This window comes from Eulemur rufifrons, chromosome 9 (assembly GCF_041146395.1).
Source record: "Eulemur rufifrons isolate Redbay chromosome 9, OSU_ERuf_1, whole genome shotgun sequence".
NCBI classification, from domain to species: Eukaryota; Metazoa; Chordata; class Mammalia; order Primates; family Lemuridae; genus Eulemur; species Eulemur rufifrons.
The window spans coordinates 36461674-36480786 of record NC_090991.1 but is presented as its reverse complement, the minus strand read 5'-3'; the positions used below and the strand labels follow the sequence as shown (position 1 = coordinate 36480786).

General features: G+C 48.9%; 1 protein-coding gene across 1 annotated transcript in view; it reads right to left on the bottom strand.

The window, feature by feature from the left end:
• Positions 1-4008: 4008 nt before the first annotated feature.
• CDK12 (cyclin dependent kinase 12) overlaps positions 4009-19113 on the bottom strand; it is a 76371-nt gene continuing 61266 nt past the window's right edge. Inside the window, exons 17-22 of the mRNA XM_069482446.1 lie at positions 17851-17952; positions 15339-15375; positions 13900-14659; positions 13036-13233; positions 8428-8551; positions 4009-4747 (exon numbers count right to left, since the gene is read on the bottom strand). Of these exons, the coding sequence (XP_069338547.1) occupies positions 17887-17952 (66 nt within the window). The 3' untranslated portion in view covers positions 4009-4747; positions 8428-8551; positions 13036-13233; ... (1 more) ...; positions 15339-15375; positions 17851-17886. The remainder of the gene's footprint in view (positions 4748-8427; positions 8552-13035; positions 13234-13899; positions 14660-15338; positions 15376-17850; positions 17953-19113) is intronic.

Genomic DNA, 19113 nt, shown 5'->3' with positions numbered 1-19113 from the left:
CCTAGAGCCTCCAGAAAGAGTGTGGCCCTGCCAACACTTTGATTTTGGCCCAGTGAAATTGATGTTGAACCTCTGGCTTCCAGAAATGTGAGAGAATAAATTTCTGTTGTTTTAAGACACAAGGTTGTGGTAATTTGTTACAGCAGCCCTGGGAAACTAATGCACTTATACTGGGGATTCCCAGGAGTCCATGGCCTAGTGGGAAAAGAGAGAAGTAAACAGACAGTGCATAGGGGCACCCAGAAGGGAGCCACCTTGCCAGAACTGGGGAGTGGAGGGGTAAGGTAGGTAAAGCTAGTGGAGTTAGAGGGTACTTAGCCAGATGAGGGGCCAGAGCAGGAAGGGCATTCCAGGCAGAGGAAACAACATGGGAAAAGACATGCAGAAGGAGAGACACTGCCTTCAGGAAGCTGCCCACATTTGGGAGGACAGGTGTGTGGGGAATGGGGAGTGGCATGACGGAACTGCTGAGGTGGGCAGCAGAGGCATGAGAGCCGAGGACGTTGGCTTCCCCCGCCGAATGGAATCAACCCCTCCACCCTGCACTGGTACTGTGCCCCAGATCAGAGAACCCCAGACTGTCAATACTGGAAAAAAGCCTTAGGAATCAATGAATTAATCTTGCCATTTTACACACAGAGAAACTGAGGCCCACAGAAAATGAGCCAATCCAGGGAATAAGCTAAAACCAGATGGCTGGCTGCACTTTGGCCTCTCTCTTGAGCCTGGGTGTTCCATGTCTGAGAGTCTCAGAGATGCTGCCTGGAGGGCCCTCTGCAATGTACTTCCAAAAAGCACCAACCCTGTGGTCTCTAAACAAAGAGGGTGTTATTTGCATATTATTTGCATGCTGCTAATTAGATAAGAGGCAGATTCATTCAGGCCCTCCCCTTCATGTCTCCCTGTCCTATCTCACTACATAGAGTTGTACTTCCTCATACATCTCTTGACCTCAGCAACTTCTCCCAGAATTGCAGCTCAGGCCTTACCCCTCAAGTTCTCGTACCTAGGCCCAGTTCAACACCTATTATGCACTTGGTCCTGCCTGGAAAATTTGCCTGGTGAGTCTTTAGTGTATCTACTCTGGATGGAGGATCTTGGAGAAGGTTACAGTGGAAAGAGAGGTGATGGGCTGTCCAGCTTGAGATTTTTTCCTGGGAACAGGGAGAAGTGAGCTCCATCTCCTGGTAGCCCAGGGGCCATCTAAATGGGGCTGTGAGGGTGGGGGAGGAGGGCATTCCTTGGGGATCTGGTGGGCAGGTGCCAGCTGCCTGCCCCAGGCCTGCCCCAAGCTGCTTGGCTGGCAGCCATACTAGCCCCTGGAGGAGCTGTCTCCTTCTTTAAGGGAGGGGGAATCCTGGGGAAGGTCTGGGAGCATCCCTTGGCCTGGCAGCCTAATATGGGTAAGGTTGAGGTTACCATGTGGGTTACTGTGGACCCTCCATTGGGGACAGCACATCCAGATTCTCTGGGCTGCCATCAACCCAGAAAATTGTGAGGCACTGTGCTAAACTAAGCATGGTGTCTCCTTGAGGGCAGGCACTCAAAAAATGTTTTCTGATAATGAGGGGCCATCTAACTCTTGGAGAGAGGTAAGGAGAGGGGATCATAGAGAGGCACAGATTCTGCCTCTCTCACCTCCCATTAGCCCCTTCTTCCCTCTGAAACCAAGGCTGTGCCCACCACCTCTCCTAGCTGAGATGTCTGAGCCTGTCATCTGGTGGTCAACAGAGAAGGCACCACACTGTGGCCAAGACAGGCGCACAGGATGACCTCAGGTGCTCCTGGCCCCCATCCTGGTAGAGGAGCTGGGGGGCTCTGTCTCCACAGCTGACTCCAGGTAGCTGCCAGGAACTGGGGAATTCAGATCTGCAGAAAAACCTGGGCCACAGTTTAGGTAGGTTAGCAACTTGCAGAGGCCAGCTTGCCGGGGGTTAGGATAGTGGCCTGGATAGGGAAAGAAAGACTGCCCTCCGTGTGTTGATAATTCCTCTCCATGCATGGGCGGTGTGTGAGTTACATGTACATGTGCTACAGGGACCTCAGCAAGCATCCCAACCCGCACGCACAGCTGTGTACACACATCCCACTGTGCACAAATGTATGTTATGTGTTGAGTGTCTTCATGGAATTCTACCTTCTCTCTTCTCTGCAGAGCAGGCCTTCTCTTCTTGATTCCTGGCAAATGGGAAGATAGGGAATAAACCTCAGTTTCACTACTCCCAGCCCTGTGCCCTCCATTTTGCCATTTGCCCGTGACAGCAAGAAGTAGATCCCTTCTTGGTCCTGAGTAGGGGACCCCAGCTCCTTAATGGTCCAGATGACCCTATCTTGCACCAATTCCTCTGCCCTGGTAGCTCCCTCTTCCCTCCCTATTCCCCTGCTGTGTCCCATGCCACTACCTCCTCTAGTGTTCAAATCAAAGGGAGAGGTGGGAGGAACTTGGGGTGATGCTATGGGTGTGGGAGGAGGAAGGGTGGATCAGATACTGTTCGATTTTGCCCAGGTCCCATCGGAGCACTGCTGCTCATTTAAAATTCCGATTTAAAGCCGAGCGGCTCTTTAAATTTCCACATTAGCATGCCGCCCTGATGCCAGGCCAAGATGTTGGGATGGATTTGGCAGGAACGCCTCCAACAGCGGCAAGCAGCAGCATTTGCCAGCAATAAAACAACGCATGAATAAAAGAAGGCCGCTTGGCAGCAGCAGCAGCCCAGGTAGTTGGGTAAGCCCAGGAGGGGCTCTCATATGTGGGGGCTGAGAGGCAGGAAGGCCCATGCAGGGACATGTGTGAGTGTAGGCCTCTGTGGCTCTCCTGGCCCTCACTCCCAAGGTATGCCTGCAGTGGAATGTGGGGTGAGGGCCCAGGCAAGACTGGGGTTTCTCCCTTGTGCCTATCTCACCCCTTTCCCCCAGGGTTATCTTCTTAGAGGGGACAGATGTTGCCTTTGATAAGGACACAAGGATTTGGCCTGCAGCCTGAGTTGTCCTGCTTCATTAGGGGCCCAGAGAACAGGTGGGGTCAAAGAGAGAAACACTGCTCAGAATGGCTCCCAGATCCATGACCCCAGATACCTGGGTGCTTTGGAGACTGTTAGGATAAATGGACTGAGTGAGAGGCTGCTGTGAGGACTGGGTATTGGCGCTGAGCTGGGTCAGAGAGATGCTCTGGGCTGGGAGGTCAGTAACCGTGTGTTTGTCCAAGGTTAGTAATGGGGAGTGGCCACAGAGAGCAAGGAGCTACCAGGCCTGGCCTAACTTTAAATCTTCACAGACTTGGGAATATTGTTTGAGGTCAGATGGTAAGGGCAGAAAAGGAGTCAGACAGAGCCCTGGGCTGGAGGTTGGATACCTCCTAGAGGTCATTTTGTCCACTCCCTGCTTCCTAGGGTCTAGAGAGTACAGCCCCAAAGGATTTGTTGTTCCTGGATCCTGTGTTCCTCTGCTCCAGTTATCTGGCTGAGGCTCATAACCCAGCTCCCCAGACATTTCAAGGAGCAAGCAGCCTGTCCTGCTTTTGGTAAAGTGTCTATCCTTCCTACTTGGTTTAACCATCTCCTTCCCTGAAGCCCAGGGGAAGAGGACAGAAACAGACAGAGGGGCAGTAGCAATGGTCTCGGCAGTCCCAGCTAAAGCAGAAAAGAGAGATTTTCTTCAGAGCGCCCTTCTCTGATGGAACTCCTCTCCCTTCCAGCTCACATGAGTGATCTCAGGCCGCCATGTGGGAAAAAATTTGGGGGACTCTGAATTCTCTTAATCCCTGGAGAGGCTAGAGAGCAGACAGGCAGGGCCAGACTCTGGCACAGCAGAGGCCCCGTATCTTGGAACTAGGGCTGGTCCTGTCCTGATAGCTCTTTCCAGAGAGAACGAGGCAGCTTGACCTCCCAGGTACCCTGTTCCCTGGTCCATGCACTGGGGTGGGTCAGCTCAGGGTGAGGGAGTGGCTAAGAAGCTGAGTTTAGGCCAGAGAGATATCCCTTTGTCATTTATTCATTCATTCAACAAATATTTACCAAGCAGCTGCTTTATGGTAGGCACTGTTGCTGGCACTGGGAGCACATTGGCAAGCACAGATAGATATGGTCACTGCCCTCGTGGAACTTCCTATCCAATGAAACTAGGATCATTTTTCAAATGACTACACAAATAAGTATGAGATAACTCTGCTAAGTGCTCTGAAAGTTGGATATATAATGAAAGTGTATAATTGGGAAACCTGACTGAGTCTAAGGTGTCAAGGATGAGCTTGCAAAGGAGACAGAGAAGGAACAGTCAAAGCTGTAGGAGAATTGGCAGTGACATCACAGAATAAAAGGAGAAGGTGGTCACCTGTGCAGGGATGCCGGGAGCTGATGAGACACCTATTTGCCCTGACTCCTCACATGCTAGTTGTGAGTACAGGTATGGAAAGGCTCTGGCATTATGCCTGGCTCACAGGTGGTGCTCTGTAATGTTAGCTCCTTCTCCCCCTCCCCAAGCTGAGCCTCACTCCAGGGACCCCAGATTTCTGGAACAAAGGAACTGCCCAGGTTTAGCCTCCTGTCAACTCAGGCCCCCCAGCCCCAGCCATCCAGTCTCCAGTGAAAGGCCCCAGGCCTCTCCCTGCTTCTCCAGATTAGTCCCATCACATAGAGCCCAAGTAGGTTAGGGAACCTACTCCCTCCTCTGCACTGGTCTTCCACGAAGAGGAGCTGGGGACTGGGTCTTGGAGAAAGATGCCATCCTGGCCTTGCTGCTGGAGCTGAGCCTGAGAAGAGAAGAGGAGAAAGTTGGAATCTCGAACACCTCCCAGCACTGCCTGGGGTGAATCTGAGTGCTTAGGTGGGGAGAGGGAGTAGTGGGGAGATGGGGAGGGGCGCTGCCCACCCACAACGGCGTAGAACCCAGAGCCTTTTCCATTGCAGACACTCCATCAGTCTTCCCCAGAAGGCTCGGGTTGGAAGAGGTACGGAGAAGGCGGGTGTGGCGGGTGAAACTGTACAGTCTGTGAGCTAGCACGATGGCAGTAAAGGTGCTGACCGAGGAAAACAGTGGAGGGTCAGGGTGAGGTGTCAGCAGGGCTGCTGAGGACTACAGGTCAGAGGTTGGGACTGGAGGTGAGAAGGATGATAGGGACAAGCCACATGACTCTCCCTGGAAGGCTTCAAGTTTGATTTTGATTTATAGCTTCCTGCCCCACCAACCAGAGGGCAAAGAGTGATACCCCTTCTGCTAACAAACTAATGGAAGACCAGCAGATAGGAGAGCTGTGGGAAGGGGTATTCCTAAGTTCAGGGCTGAGCTGGATTCATGATGTCTCCCTCTCCCCAGCAATCAGATATTTTTTAGGCCTTAAAATAATATTTTAGTTTTCAGAGTGTTTTCTTTCACATATTACCTTAACTGATCCTGCTACAGTTCAGCGAGGTAAACATTATTATTATTTTTCTTGGCCTACAGATGAGGCAACAAGGGCTTTAAAAATTAAGTGGATAATAATTTGGGGATCACAGGAGAGTAAGGAGAGGGGGACCCAAACCCAGGTCCCCTGACTTTTGTATACAGGCCATGTAGACGTTCCTTGTTCAGTTTTGGGTGATATTGTACAGCTCCCACTGGCAGATCAGGTGTGGGGTTTTCTAGCAGAGAGCTTAAAGGAACTCCTTCCTAGTGACTGCAAATCTTTGGGAGATACCCAGACCTTGGTGGCCACACATCAGCACAGTCCCCTCTCCTGCATACCAACATCCAGACACCAGGAAATATAAGGTCTGATGGCCTCTCACATACAGAAATACAAGAGAGACCTAGACTGGAAATGGCCTGGAAGCAGGAGCAGGGACAGGTGTGGGGAGTGGAAAATGCCAGCCTGGGAAGCCGCTGTTGGGGTCCACTCCAGGTCCTGGAGCTGACCCTTCAGAATCCCTGTGGACACCCCCTTCCCACATTCCAAGTTCTAAATACTTTTTTCCTCACTCTATACTATACTTAAGAGAATGATTCCACAGCTTCCCTTGATCCCCTACCTATTCCAGTCTTTTCTCCCACTCTTCCCTGTTCAGAAGTTCTTCCTCAGGTGTAACCTTCTTTCTTCAGGCTGCAGCTTAATCCCTCCAAGAGCCCTCTCAGACAGGTGCCAAGGGAACCCAAGACAGGGCTTCAGTTATTAAATATAAATAGACAGGGGAGGGGAACCGAATATAGACACAGATATTATATCTCTCCGTCCCTGCAAGTTATTAGGAAGAAGACACTAGTGGTTGCTAAGCAACAGGTCTCCATAGAGGACAAGGCACCAGAGGAAAAAGCCTCCTTTGACTGAATATTGGGGTGGGAGGGTAGGGAAGGTGGGGGTCAAAGGGCTCAGACTGGCAGGCCAGCTGTCCTCCAAGACCAGCCCTTTCCCCAGGCCATAGTAAACTCCGCCTTTACAACCTTCAGGATTGGTGGAATGAGGAAGCCCTCAGGCACTCCTCCCTTCCTGCAAGGAGGAGGGAACCTGGTTTCCATAGTAACCCAGAAACAATCCTAGCCTGGTTTTGCTTATGGCTTCTCTGTAACCCCCTCTTGGAGCACCTACCATCATAGATCCCTTTCTCTTACCCCTAACTTCTGATTTGAGGGGAAGGTAGAAAGGTTGTTGGGGTGCTACAAAGCTGTTCTCACTTGGTCCTAAAGCGACCTATTAAGGCTCTAAAGGAGGGGTGACTTTTAGGGGAAAGGGTTTTCAGGTGTCTTCTGACCTGTGTACCTCCTAAGGGGTTGCAGAACGCAGGGCCAAATGGTGGCATCAGATGCAAACTGGGCCCAGGCTTGCTTTCTAAAGGGCGAAAAGAGACTGGGATTGGAGGTTAGGAGAGAATGAGAGGGCAGGGTCTTTCAGTGCCCCTTGGCCACCCAGGCTCCCATCCTCTTCGATCTTAAGTCCACCGTCCTCAAGATCCGGAGAACTGAGACACAGAACATTAACGTATGTCAAGTATAAGTGAGTGGCACCGAGGGGCATAATCTGTTTTTCTAATATGACCACAAGCAGAGTGTTAGAAGAATTAGGCCGACAGCTGCTGGTTTTTCCCCCCTTTCTCTTCCCCCCTCCTTGCTCTCCCTCTCCCTTCCTCCTCGGCGTTTGCACACACCAATGGCAGCCGAGCCCTGCTCGCGATTTCTCTTAATCTTCCTCCGCCATCCTGCGCTCTTTCCGCAGGCGGTGCTGCGAAGCCGGCAGAGCTCCGCGTCACACCTTACTGCTCTCTGAGATTGCTCCACAGAGAGCTCAAGGAGATGGCAATTCGGCGCTGATGCCGGCTGGCAGCAGTTGGGAGAGGGGAAGGAGAAGAGAGAGGGAGGAGGGGAGGGGGAAAAAAGTTGGCACGGATACCAAGTTTTTCCCTAGAGATATGGGGGGGGGGGGCAGAGAGCGAGAGAAGAGAGAAAAATGACACAGAGAAAAGGAAACAAGGAAAAAGAGGCAGAGTGAGACAGAGAGAGAGAGAGAGAGAGAGAGAGAAGTTCTCTCAGACATCCACATGTGGGCATCCGTAGCTCACCTGACTCATGACCCTCAAAATATCACACCACCCAGTCGGGGTTCCCGCTCACCCACTCCCTGCCTCACCGCTCCCCCCAGCACACACAAATACACTCCCATCTAACCTGAAAGTCAAGAGAGGCCTAGGCATGTTGTGTGTATTCGGGAGTGTGTGTGTGTGTGTGTGTGTGTGTATACGCCTGTATGTTGTCTCTGTTTTGGATCGCAGTAGAATGCAGTATGTAAATGAGATGGTTATTACCGCAATGTTCATCAAGCTGAGCCGAGAAGACATTAATAGCCTGATGAATATGCATGTGAATTTGTTAATTAAGTTAATTATTCTGCTGAAAATGCATTCGTCTTCCAAGGACATTTTCCCAATGATTTTTACATGCTCTAGCCATTAGTCATGCTATATTTTATCAGGGAAATGAGTTTGCTTAAGTTGTAAAAAAAAAAAAAAGTAAAAGAAAAAAAAAGAGAAGGAAAGAGAGAAAGGAGGGAAAAAATGAAAGAGGAAAACGTGTTGAAGTTGACAGTATAAAGGCATTTGAGGCAGGCCTGAAGTTTGAGGCCCAGCTGGGCTTTTGAAGCCTGCTCTAGATTTTTATGGGTACCTCACTCTACAATTTTTTGCCCTTTTTTTGATGACAAACTTTTTTTTCCAGTGCCAAATTTCCAACACATTAATTAATTGTTGTAGCCAATTAACTGTAGTTGTGCAAATGAGTTTAGCACTAATTACCATGCAGTGCCTGTAATCACATAAAAAACTTGCTGAGAGAGAGAGAGAGAGAGAGAGAGGAGAAGAGAAAGGAGGAATGGGAAGGGAGTGGTGGCAGGAAAGGAGGGGGCCTGGAATAGAGGAGCAGCCAAGGAAAGGGAACAAGATGGGGAGGGTCTTGAGATTTCCTTACCATCTTGGCTCCAAAGAAAGGTGGCTGTCTTCCCGGCCACATTCAGGACTTCCGAGTGTCAGGAAATCTCAGTGTGAGGAGGAGGGGAAAGAGCCAGTAAAGAGTGGTCTCCTTTGTCTAAGAACTTCCAACCAAAAACAGAGGATTAGAATGGGTATTTCCAGTTGTTTCCATGATGCAGTGTGGTCCCTATATAATCCCTATAATCCCCATTCCAGGTCTCAGCCTCAGTGTTTATATCCCCCATGGCTGGAATTACTGGGCAGGGACAATGGGTGCTACTGGGAGATACGCTGTTCCTGATGGGCCAAAGAAGTTGGAGAAGAGTGATTTGTAATCTCAGCCTGGTTCCAGAGCTGTCAGTAAATGGGGAAAACTATTATGAGTGCACAGCTACTAGAGCAGGCCAAGGGAGCAATGGTAACATCAACCATAAAAGAGCCAGCTCCAGCAGGAGGTGGGAGGTGGCAGCCTTTGGCCAGACAGAGCTCCCAGGAGAGAAGCCAAACCTCCTCTTCTTCGAGTTGGCATTTCTACCATCCATCACGTCTGGGCCAATTCTAGGTTTCCACCTGTCAGCTTCGACCAGTGCCCAGAGGCTGAGGGACAGACCAAACGATTTCTCTAGCTTTTCCTGACTTAGCTGTCCATGATTCAGTCAGAGGGGAAGAGCAGTGGTAAAGTCAGCACTAAGCACCAGACTGACATTTTTGCTTACACTTTTCTTGTCCCTTCTCCACCATGTCCTAGACACTGAGCCTGCCCAGGGTATGTGTGTGTAAACAAACTATAGTTCCTCATCACCAAAAACAACAACAAAAAAGTGCTATATCTCCCTTACTCTCCAGAATAGACAACTCAATTGTCATTGGCCTCAATTTCCTCAGACCTCAGAGATACATTCAACTGTACATTGAGCACTCATCCCCTGATAGACATCCAAAGGCTAGATCCTCCCTTCCCCATTTCAGGTCTCAGGTCTGTGGATAGATTGCTCAAGGGCTCCATCCACTTCAGCCTTGTTCTTCTCTGGCAAAGGGGAAACAATTTCAAGGGCACATGCCATATTGTCCCTTGCTCCATGACACTGCTGCTCATCTAATCTATGAACCAAAGTTGGCTGTGAGGACCTGAGTCGACCCAGGCTGTTCCAGTGCTCTCCCTGCCTCCAACATCACTCTGCTAGTACTACCCACACCATACCCTCTTCCCAGCAACCTTAGTCAAATGTAGAAAGGCCTTCCCCTGAAAAAGTCTGGTGTGGTGGAAAGAACCCTATTATCTTGGGTTCCACGGTCCTCTTTGCCACTTAACAGCATGTACTCTTGGGAAAATGACTTCCTGTGAGCCTCAATTTCCTTGTCTATAAAATGGAGATAATAGTAGTGCCATCTCCAAAGGGCTAGGAAGTTTAATAATTGTGAATATTAAACACTCATGGCCAAGCATGGTGGATCATGCCTGTAATCTCAGCACTTTGGGAAGCTGAGGCAGGAGGAGGAGGCTAGGAGTTCAAGACCAGCCTGGTCAACATAGTGAGACCTCATCTCTACAAAAAATCAGTTGGGCGTGGTGGCATGTGTCTGTAGTCCCATCTATTTGGGAAGCTGAGGCGCAAGGATCGCTTGAGCCCAGGAGTTCAAGGTTCCAGTGAGCTGATTGTGCCACTGCACTCCAGCCTGGATAACAGAGAGAGAGAGAACCTGTCTCTTAAAAAGAAAAAAAAAAAAAAGATTAAAAACAAAACAAAACACTCAGCAAACCAAGTGAAATGAACTATTTCATTCATTGCTAATGAGTACAAAGTGAAAGAACCTTGCTGATGGGCAACTTGGTAATGTAAAAAAATGTTTATGTTCACACAAAAATCTGTACATGAATGTTCATAGCAGCTTTATTTGTAACAGCCAAAAACTGGAATCAGCCCAGATGTCCTCCAACAGGTGACTGGCTAAACAAATTGTGGTATATCCATCCATACCATGGAATAAATAAAAGGAATGAACTATTGATATACACTATAACTTGGATGGATCTCCAGGGAATTATGCTACATGAAAAAAGACAATCCTAAAAAGTGATATACTATATAATTCCATTTTTGAATGACAAAATTTTAGAAAGGAGGACAGATTAGTGGTGCCAAGGCTTAAGAAGGGGATGAGGGGGGTGGGAGTGAGGGAGGGAGGTGTGTTTATAAAAGGGGAACATGAGGATTACTTGTGGTGTTAGAACTGTTCAGCTTCTTGACTGTAGTGGTAGATACTTGAAATTACACAGGTAATAAAATTATATAGCACTTAATACACCCACATATACATAAACAAGAATAAGTAAAACTAGATAAATCTACATAAGACTGGTAGATTATATCAATGTCAATATTCTGGTTGTGATATTATATTATGGTTTTGCAAAATGTTAAAATTTGGTGAGAGTAGGAAAAATGTACAAGGGATCTCTTTGCATTATTTCTTACAGCTGCATGTCAATCTATAATGATCAATGTTTTAAAAAGCTATGATAGATTATTAACGTCTCTGCTGGGTATAGGAGGAAGAAGGGGCTACCTTGTGTTTTTATTGTAGAATTCCAAAGGGGAAGATTAATAGATATTATTCTCATTTGGGTACACCAATAAAATGGACATAACCATGGAGGGTAGGTATTTGTATCTGCTGACCAGTGTAATTCCACTTCTTGGAATTAACCAATAAAAGTGCATGAAGTTTTATGTGTTTGGATATTCATTGTGGTATTATTTATAACAATAAAAATATCTAAATGATTAAAAATAGGAGATGAGTCTTATAAATCACAGCATATCTAGGTGATAAAATACTCTATAGACTTTAATTAAACATACTTAAAAAATACACCCAGTATAATGCCCTGTGCATAGTAAGCACTCAATAAATGGAGTTCTCTTTTTTTTTTTTGAGATGGGGGTTTGCTCTGTTGCCCAGGCTGGAGTGCAATGGCACAATCATAGCTCACTGTAGCCTTGAACTCCTGGGCTCAAGCGATCCTCCTGCCTCAGCCTCTCGAGTAGCTGGACTACAAGCACATGCCATCATGCCTGGATAATTTTTCTTATTTTTTATACAGACAAGGTCTCACTATGTTGCCCAGGCTGGTCTCGAACTCCTGGCCTCAAGTGATCCTCTCACCTCAGCCTCTCAAAGTACTGGGATTACAAGCATGAGCCACTGTGTCCAGACACCTTTTCTTTACTAGGTTGTTGTGGGCATCAAAAGAGCTAAGGCAGGTAAATGTACTTGATAAACCATAAAATGCCTGGCAAATGCTACTTGTTGCTATCCTTCTAATAACTATCTCTCCCAGCTCCGTTCTGAGTGAAGCTGTACTTCTAGGCAGAACAGTGACTAAGGTGCTCCAGGCTTGGGAAGCATGGGAATGGAGGGGAGTGATTTCTTGGGGAGTCTGAGTCAAGGGATTGGAGCTACTTCCTTTCCAGGGGACTGCCACCCATACTCCACACTACATATAAAACTATGGACATTCTACATGATAGATGGCATTTAGCCAATAATCTTAGGAGAATCATGGAGTCTTTGAAGCAATGTCAGCCCTGCTGACTTCATAAAAGTAGTAGTGCCCTATTGCATCGGCCACTGTTGACTGAGCACCTACTAACTATCAGGCACTGTCCTAGGTGCTTTACAGACATTATTCCTGAAATTCTTACAACCTTAAGGAGTAGCTGTTTATGTGCATTTCACAGACAGGGAAACTAGGACTCCAAGAGGTTAAGTGACTTGCCAAGGTAGCACAGCTGGTAAGTGGCAGAGATGGCACTGAAACCCAGAGCCGTCTGCTTCCGAAACCTGTGATCTAACCACCACATATACCACATTTAGAAGGACTGAGCAGAGGTGCACTGTGTGGAAACTGTGCTAAGCTCTCTGGAAGAGGCCTGGAAAAGTAACCCTGTTCTTACAGTGCTCCTTGGGTAGGCATAGACTGAAACAGGCAGAAGAAAAGTCTCTAAAGTAAAGTAGACTCATTCTAAAGTCTTTCATCCTGTGAGTAAGTTTTTCCATATGGTCTAACCTCTATCCTTTCTGCTAAAATCTGATCCCTTTTTCTCTCTTCTGTTTCCAGTGAGCATGGTGAGTAGACGACATGGTGCCTCTCCATGAAAGGTCCTAGGTCAAGAGGGGACAGAGGGGCTTCTCTTTCCCCAGCTTTACTGAGGCCATGACTAGGATACCTCAGTCTCCTCAGTCTCTTTGATCTGCCCCAAGGTATCAAACCAAAAGATGTACAGGAGAAAATGAACCAGGAAAGACAAGCAGAAAGGAGCAGCCTAACCAGACCAAGAAGACTGGCTTGAAGAATGTCCTGGGAGTCTCCTAGGACCTTAGTGCTGGGCTCTAAGTTAAGGTGGACAGTTTTTCCCACCAGGCTCAGCAGTGAGCTTCATGTTTGACATCTACCCAGCTGCGGAGGTCTGGCCAGTGTCTCTCAAGCCAGAGCCGCTTTTTTGTCTCAGTATGACATCTCTATAGCTATCTCCCTCTCAGACATAAAGGAGGGGGTTGGGGATTCTGCCACACTGTATTTACCCCTCCGTTTCCATATTACCTCGCTGTATTTGCTCAGGTCCAGGCAACCCAGTTGGAGGCTTACAGACGCCCAGGGAAGAGAATAATTTTGTAAAGAGGATGCTGGGATCCCAAGGCTAGGTCCAAAAGAGCTCTTCCAGGATCTCAAGGCCAGGTCCAAAGGTCTTTCCTCTTTTCTCTCCACGTTAAGAGCCAGGAGGGCAACTGATGCCTAAGACTGGACACATAATGGAGGGAGAGAGGTGTCACTCCTCCCTCTTTCCTCCACATGTTATTCTACCCTGCTGGGGCCCAAACATGCCCACTGCTCACTTTGGCTTCCCTCTGCCCATCTACTCTATGGACAAGAGAGAGTTAAAATCATGGTATGGGCAAGCTATAAATTTCCCATCAGTGTGGGGAAAGCAGGATTGTTGGCAGGGAGGGGGTTGGGCTGGGGGGGAGGGGGAGCTGGGAAAAAGCCAGGAGGTTGTCTCTAGGTAACAATAAACACTGCGAGCAAGGAGCAGCTGTTACACTTACTCTCTCTGCATCACAATGCTGAAATAACACTAATAAACCAGTGTGCCCAATGCACAGGCATACACGCACTTAGTGCTGGGACCCCACTGCACCCCTAGGGCTGCCCTCTGCTCCGGGGCAGGGCCCTTGATGGCAGTGGACATACCAGTCTTGGCCTGGATATACTTGTGGGGAAGAATGAAGACTGATGAGTCCTCCCCACCCCAGTGGAATTCTCAGGGTCGGGGGGCAGCAGAGGCTGGGGATCCTGGGTTCAGATCCTGGTGATTCACTGGAAAGAGTTCAAGTAGGGGTAGCTCTCAGTTGGGGGATGGGAGGAGAGTGAGAGAGGGAGAAGTAGAGGGAACAGACAACTACTTACCATGTCCTCTCAGACTGGGGGGGATGAGGTAGCCAGGAGTGGAGTCGGCTAAAGGGAGGTGAAAGAAAAGGTGGGCAGAGAAAGGGATTTGAGATAAAGGAGGATTAAGAAGCACGTGGTATCTTAGAGATTCTTATACCTCCTGGGGTTGAACTCCCCACACCTGCCTACGTCCCACCTGGTGTACCCAAGCTCCCCCTCACAGTACCACTTTTATATCCAGGGCCAGGTGATGTGTTGGTTTAGTTCAGGACTGAGCTTTGTTATGGGGGGTTTCAACAGGAGACCCTAAGCTTCTGATGCTGCCAGGGAGAGCTGGAGGAGTGGTGCTGTTCTCATTTCCCTGCATGAAGAGTGGCTGGTCTGTCCCTTTCTCCAACCAGTCATCTCTGGATCACCCAGGAGCAACTGGGCAGATGATCCCTCACCCTGGTGAGAAAGCAGAGCCACCAGCAATGAAAGGAACAGAAATAGGCAAATGAGAACTCAGGCTCTGTGACAGAACTCCCCTCCTCTTAGCCCATCCTTCTCTGAGGTTAAAGGTGAGGGTGTTTACTATTACGTGTCTGGATACACTGGCATCCAAGATCCCTGTTTCTCTTTGACAGTTCTAGTCACATGCCCCTGGGACTGTGGTCATAGTCATGAACGGTTCTGCTGGTCCGCCTTCTGGCCTCTTTCTCCTGGTGTGACCTCAAACACAGTATCCTGTGATCCCCAATTCAGAATGAATGCAGAAGATGCACATTGCCCACCTGGCCTGTAAAGCAGGAGGGAATCAGCACTTTAGAAAATCTATGGTTCTGTACCCACCTCACAGCCTGTGCCAGCACCCTGGATCAGCCAGCCTAGGAGTCCCTAGCTGTTCCTCTCTTACCCCAGTTATCTGTTTCTAGGGAGGAGAGAACTGAGACCAGGTTTTAGTCTTGTAATAGTGCTTTTTTTCCCTTCTTTCTAAATATTTGGTGTCAGCTGGGTACCCAGAGTTCTAGGCAGGCAAATGAGGGCAGAGAGGAATGGCTGTGTCTGCCAGGAAAGCCCCTTCTCTGGAAAGTGCTCAGGAGCACTGAGCTGCCCCAACACATGTGGATGTCCAGTACCCTCTGTACAGCCAATGGACGTAGCAGGACAAGAATAACTGGCCTCTCCTATCCTTTCCTCCCTGGGAAACCTCTCACCAGGAATGCCCAGCCTCCCCTTGCTCCACAATCCAGATGAGAGATCTTCATCCGCAGAGCTCAGAGTAGGAAGAAATGGGGCAAAAGAGACCTCTAACAGGCCCGGACCCCGTTCCCCTCTGTTGTTTTCATGAGCCGCCCCCATTGCTGTGAGTCACCAGAACCTTGAGTTTGGCTGAGTTGCCAGCAGCCTTCTCCCTCCCTCCCTCCTGCAGCCAGGCAGCTAAGCACCCAACAGGCCCGAGCCCACCATCTTCCTACCTGCAGGGCCACAGCCTTCTTCCTCATTTCTAGGAATCTGCAACACAGATACATTGAGAGGAGCGAGCAAAGGAGTGTGAGAGACCCCAGGAGGCGCTCTGTGCTGGGGCAGAGAGCCGGCTGCCTGCACAGTAGAGCAGGATCACAGCCAGAAGAGCTGGCACACTTGGGCGCACAGCCTTGTCGACATGTGAGACAGGGAGCTGGAGAGGATGGGGTAAGGATGCTGTTTCAGGAGCAGGCATCTTCTCCTGGCTTCCTCTCTGGTTAGTTTCTTCTTGGCCTTTCTCCTCGGGTGCCGATGGACACCATAGCACTGCCACGTCTGTCTACCTTTTTCTCCACCTTCCTTCTCCTTCTCCGTGGCTTCGGAAGCTACAGAGAGGGGACCTACATAGCAACCTTCAAGGTGCCAAGGTGGGAGGTTCAGACATCCAGATCTTTCCCCAATCACTGGGAAAAACTGATGGGAGGAGGACAAGAATAATTTGCCTTCACCTGGAAGGGGCTGGAAACCTGCCTTTCTCTCCAGTGTGCACCAACACTACAAGAGCCAGTAGGGGCCTAAGAGCTCTAGGGCCATGGCACCACATGAATTCATGGGCATTTCTAGGGGTTGGGGAGAGAAAGGCTCTGTTCTGTTCCTTAGAAAAACACCTAGAGGCCTGGCAGGTGGCTTACACCTGTAATCTTAGCATTTTGGGAAGCCTAGGAGGGAGGATTGTTTGAGGCCAGGAGTTCAAGACCAGCCTGAGCATGAGCAAGACCTGTCTCTACAAAAAATAGAAAAATTAGCCAGGCATGGTGGTGTGTGCCTGTAATCCCAGCTACTCAAGAGGCTCAGGCAGGAGGATCACTTGAGCCCAGGAGTTTAAGGCTGCAGTGAGCTATAATGACGCCATTGTACTCTAGCCCAGGCGACAGAAAGAGACTCTATCTCAAAAAAATAAATAAATAAAAAGAAAGAAAAAGAAAAAGAATACCACCCAGAATCTAGATTGAATGCTTTAACGGCCTTTTAGCCCCTCTAATATGCCTGCAATATGTTAGGGTAGGGATAGACAAAGGGGGTCCATCCCTGCTCCTTTGCTGCATGTTCTCCCCCACTGCTCTGTGTCCCAGGGTAGAAACAGCAGCTTTGTAAACAGCAGCCACCTAACAAATGCCCCAAACAATACTCACTATGAATGTCCTCCCTACATTAGACAGCCAGCCCCACAGATGGGACTACAGGTCTCAGTTCCCAAACTTCACCCTCTGCCTTCTCTCCACTTTCAGGCTTTTTCCTGCTCTCTCCTAACAAGAGAATCTTTCTTTCCATACTCCTGGCACAGCTTTCCTCCCTGCCAACACCTCTGGAGCCCTTGGAAGCAGGCAGGGGTCCTAAATGATTCTTTTTTTTTTTTTTTTTCCGGATGGATTCTTTCCAGGCTGTCTTAGGGGGATTTGAGGGAGTCCTTCTCATCCTGCCTGCAGTAGAGAAGGCAGAGAAGCAGACAGTCAAGGAGATGATCCTGAGGGTCTAAAGGCAGGGCAGGGTGGGGCTGGGGGCACTCAGACAGGAAGATCCTGCTCTTCCCAGGGGTTTTGGCGATATAAAATGGGGTACTAAGATAGAGAAGAAGGCAATTCTGGGGTGGGGGAAGGGTGTTGAGGGCCTAGAGAGTGTAACAAATTTTCTACTGACACTGCTTTCCATGCTCTGTGCCTATCCTTGCCCCCACCCCAACTTAGCCTCATGTAGCATGGAACAAAGAATGTTAAATTTTCTGAGGAAGGAGGAGGATGCCAAGAAATTCCACTTTTGGCAACTTGGTAAGAGAGCCCCCTTTTTCCTTCATTCCTTCCCTCCTTAACCCTAGCATGTGAACAGAAGGAAGCAAGGGGGTTGAGAGTGGGGGCAGCTGGAAACCTGCCTTTCTCTCCAGTGTGCACCAATACTGTAGGAGCCAAACGGGGCCTGACTAAGAGCTCTGGGGCCATGGCACCACATGAATTCATGGGCATTTCTAATTCAGCCTTCAGGGCCTTGACTTTGAATTCTGTCTCTATTCTAGGCTTAGACATGAGACAAGAGGTATAAGACCACTACTTTTTTTGGCATATGTTTCTCCAGCGGTTTATAACATGGCAGGGAAACTTATAAGATTTTTTTTAAAAAGCTCAATATTTAGTCTTGATTGGGGGATTTATTTCTTGCTTAAGGAGCTGGGGTAATTGATGTATTTCTTTCCCTGTAGACCATATAGGACATGGTAAAATTCCACCAGAGTAAGGGGCTGTAGGGGATTTGTGTGCTTAGAAGCAGGAAATGGATGAGACAATCTCTACAACAGGTTGTGTGAAGCAAATGTACCCCACCCCAATAATGCTCCATAGAAGCTGCACCTGCCTATGACTCCCCTAAGTTGCTTCTGAGACTCAGGTGACAGAGATGTGAAACTTCAAGCAATGGAGAATAATATCCCACATACCCTCTTCCCTTGACTTTCTTCTCCCCACACATACCTACCTTTCCTTTCCCTGTGTTCCCAGGAATTCTCCAAACTCAGGAATACAAAGCAATTCCAGGACAGGATTCAATTGATTTCCCCTCTTTGGGTCTTGGTTTCACCTGTAAAATGAAAGGGTCAGGCAAAATGAGCTCCAGGTTCCCTCCCTAGCAACAGTAAGGTTCTGTGATTCATACCCCAAAAGGCACAGCAGGCCTCATTTGCATGCCATTTTGCATGTAATCTCCATGGCACTTATTTTATGTCAAAACGTTCAGAAATATCTCTGAACCCTGCCCTTCTCCTCCCTCTCTCCACAGTGCCTGGTTCTATGGTCCCTAGCTCTTGTCCTCGCTCTTCAAGGACCTCAAAGCTCTGTCCCCATCTTCCTTTCACAGTTTTACAGCACTCTCTGGGACAAGCCCAACCAGACAAAACCCCAGGAGCAAGAAAACAGCCTCACCTAATAATCTGGCTGCAATTTTGGGCTCCAGACCTGAGTCAACCAGTGCAGTTCCAACCCTTTTGGAGGTCCTGGCAGTTGGGGGGAAATCCTGGCACCTTTCTGCAGCGCCTCCCCTCCTCCACCTCACTATTCTCCATGCCAGAACGCAAAGTGGCCAGTGATTGATGGGCCCGGGTTCCTGGTAACCGCACCCAATGGCCCAATCCTCCTCCCTTACCCAATCCCTCCCCTGTCCCTATTCAGATATCAGATTGTCTCATGTTGGTCCCTGAGGTCCCATTAATTAAAAATACATCCAATTAAATGGCAGGTGAAAACGTGCTATTGAAGCTCTACACCCCCCTGCCCCAGCTTGGTCTCTCCACCCCCCCAACCCCCCTTTTAAGGCTCAGCTGTGCTTTGAGCTGAGAAAAAAAAATAGAGAGAGAGAGAAGGAAGCAAGAGGGAGAGAGTAGAGGAAGACATAGGGGTGGGGGTATAATGGGGGGGGGGCTATTTGAACCTCTGCCAGGGTAGCATGTGCCAGCCTAGGAGGGTGGCACCGTGCCCTGGTGTCTAATTTCTGGAGGTGTGAGTAGGTTCAGTCAGCTGGGTACCCACCTTCATTTCCCTTAAAGGGGCAGAGGGCAGTCAGAGGGCATGGCTAGCTGTGCTGCCCTCCTTCTGCACTTGATGGGTGAAGGGCAGAAGTGTAAATGGTAGAGAGACCTTGTGGGGGGGATGTGAAGTTCAGGGGCTGGGAGAGTCTGAGGTCTCCATTCTCAGCATATCTTTGCTCTTTCCCAAACTGGGAAGAATATAACGAGGAGCCAGCTGG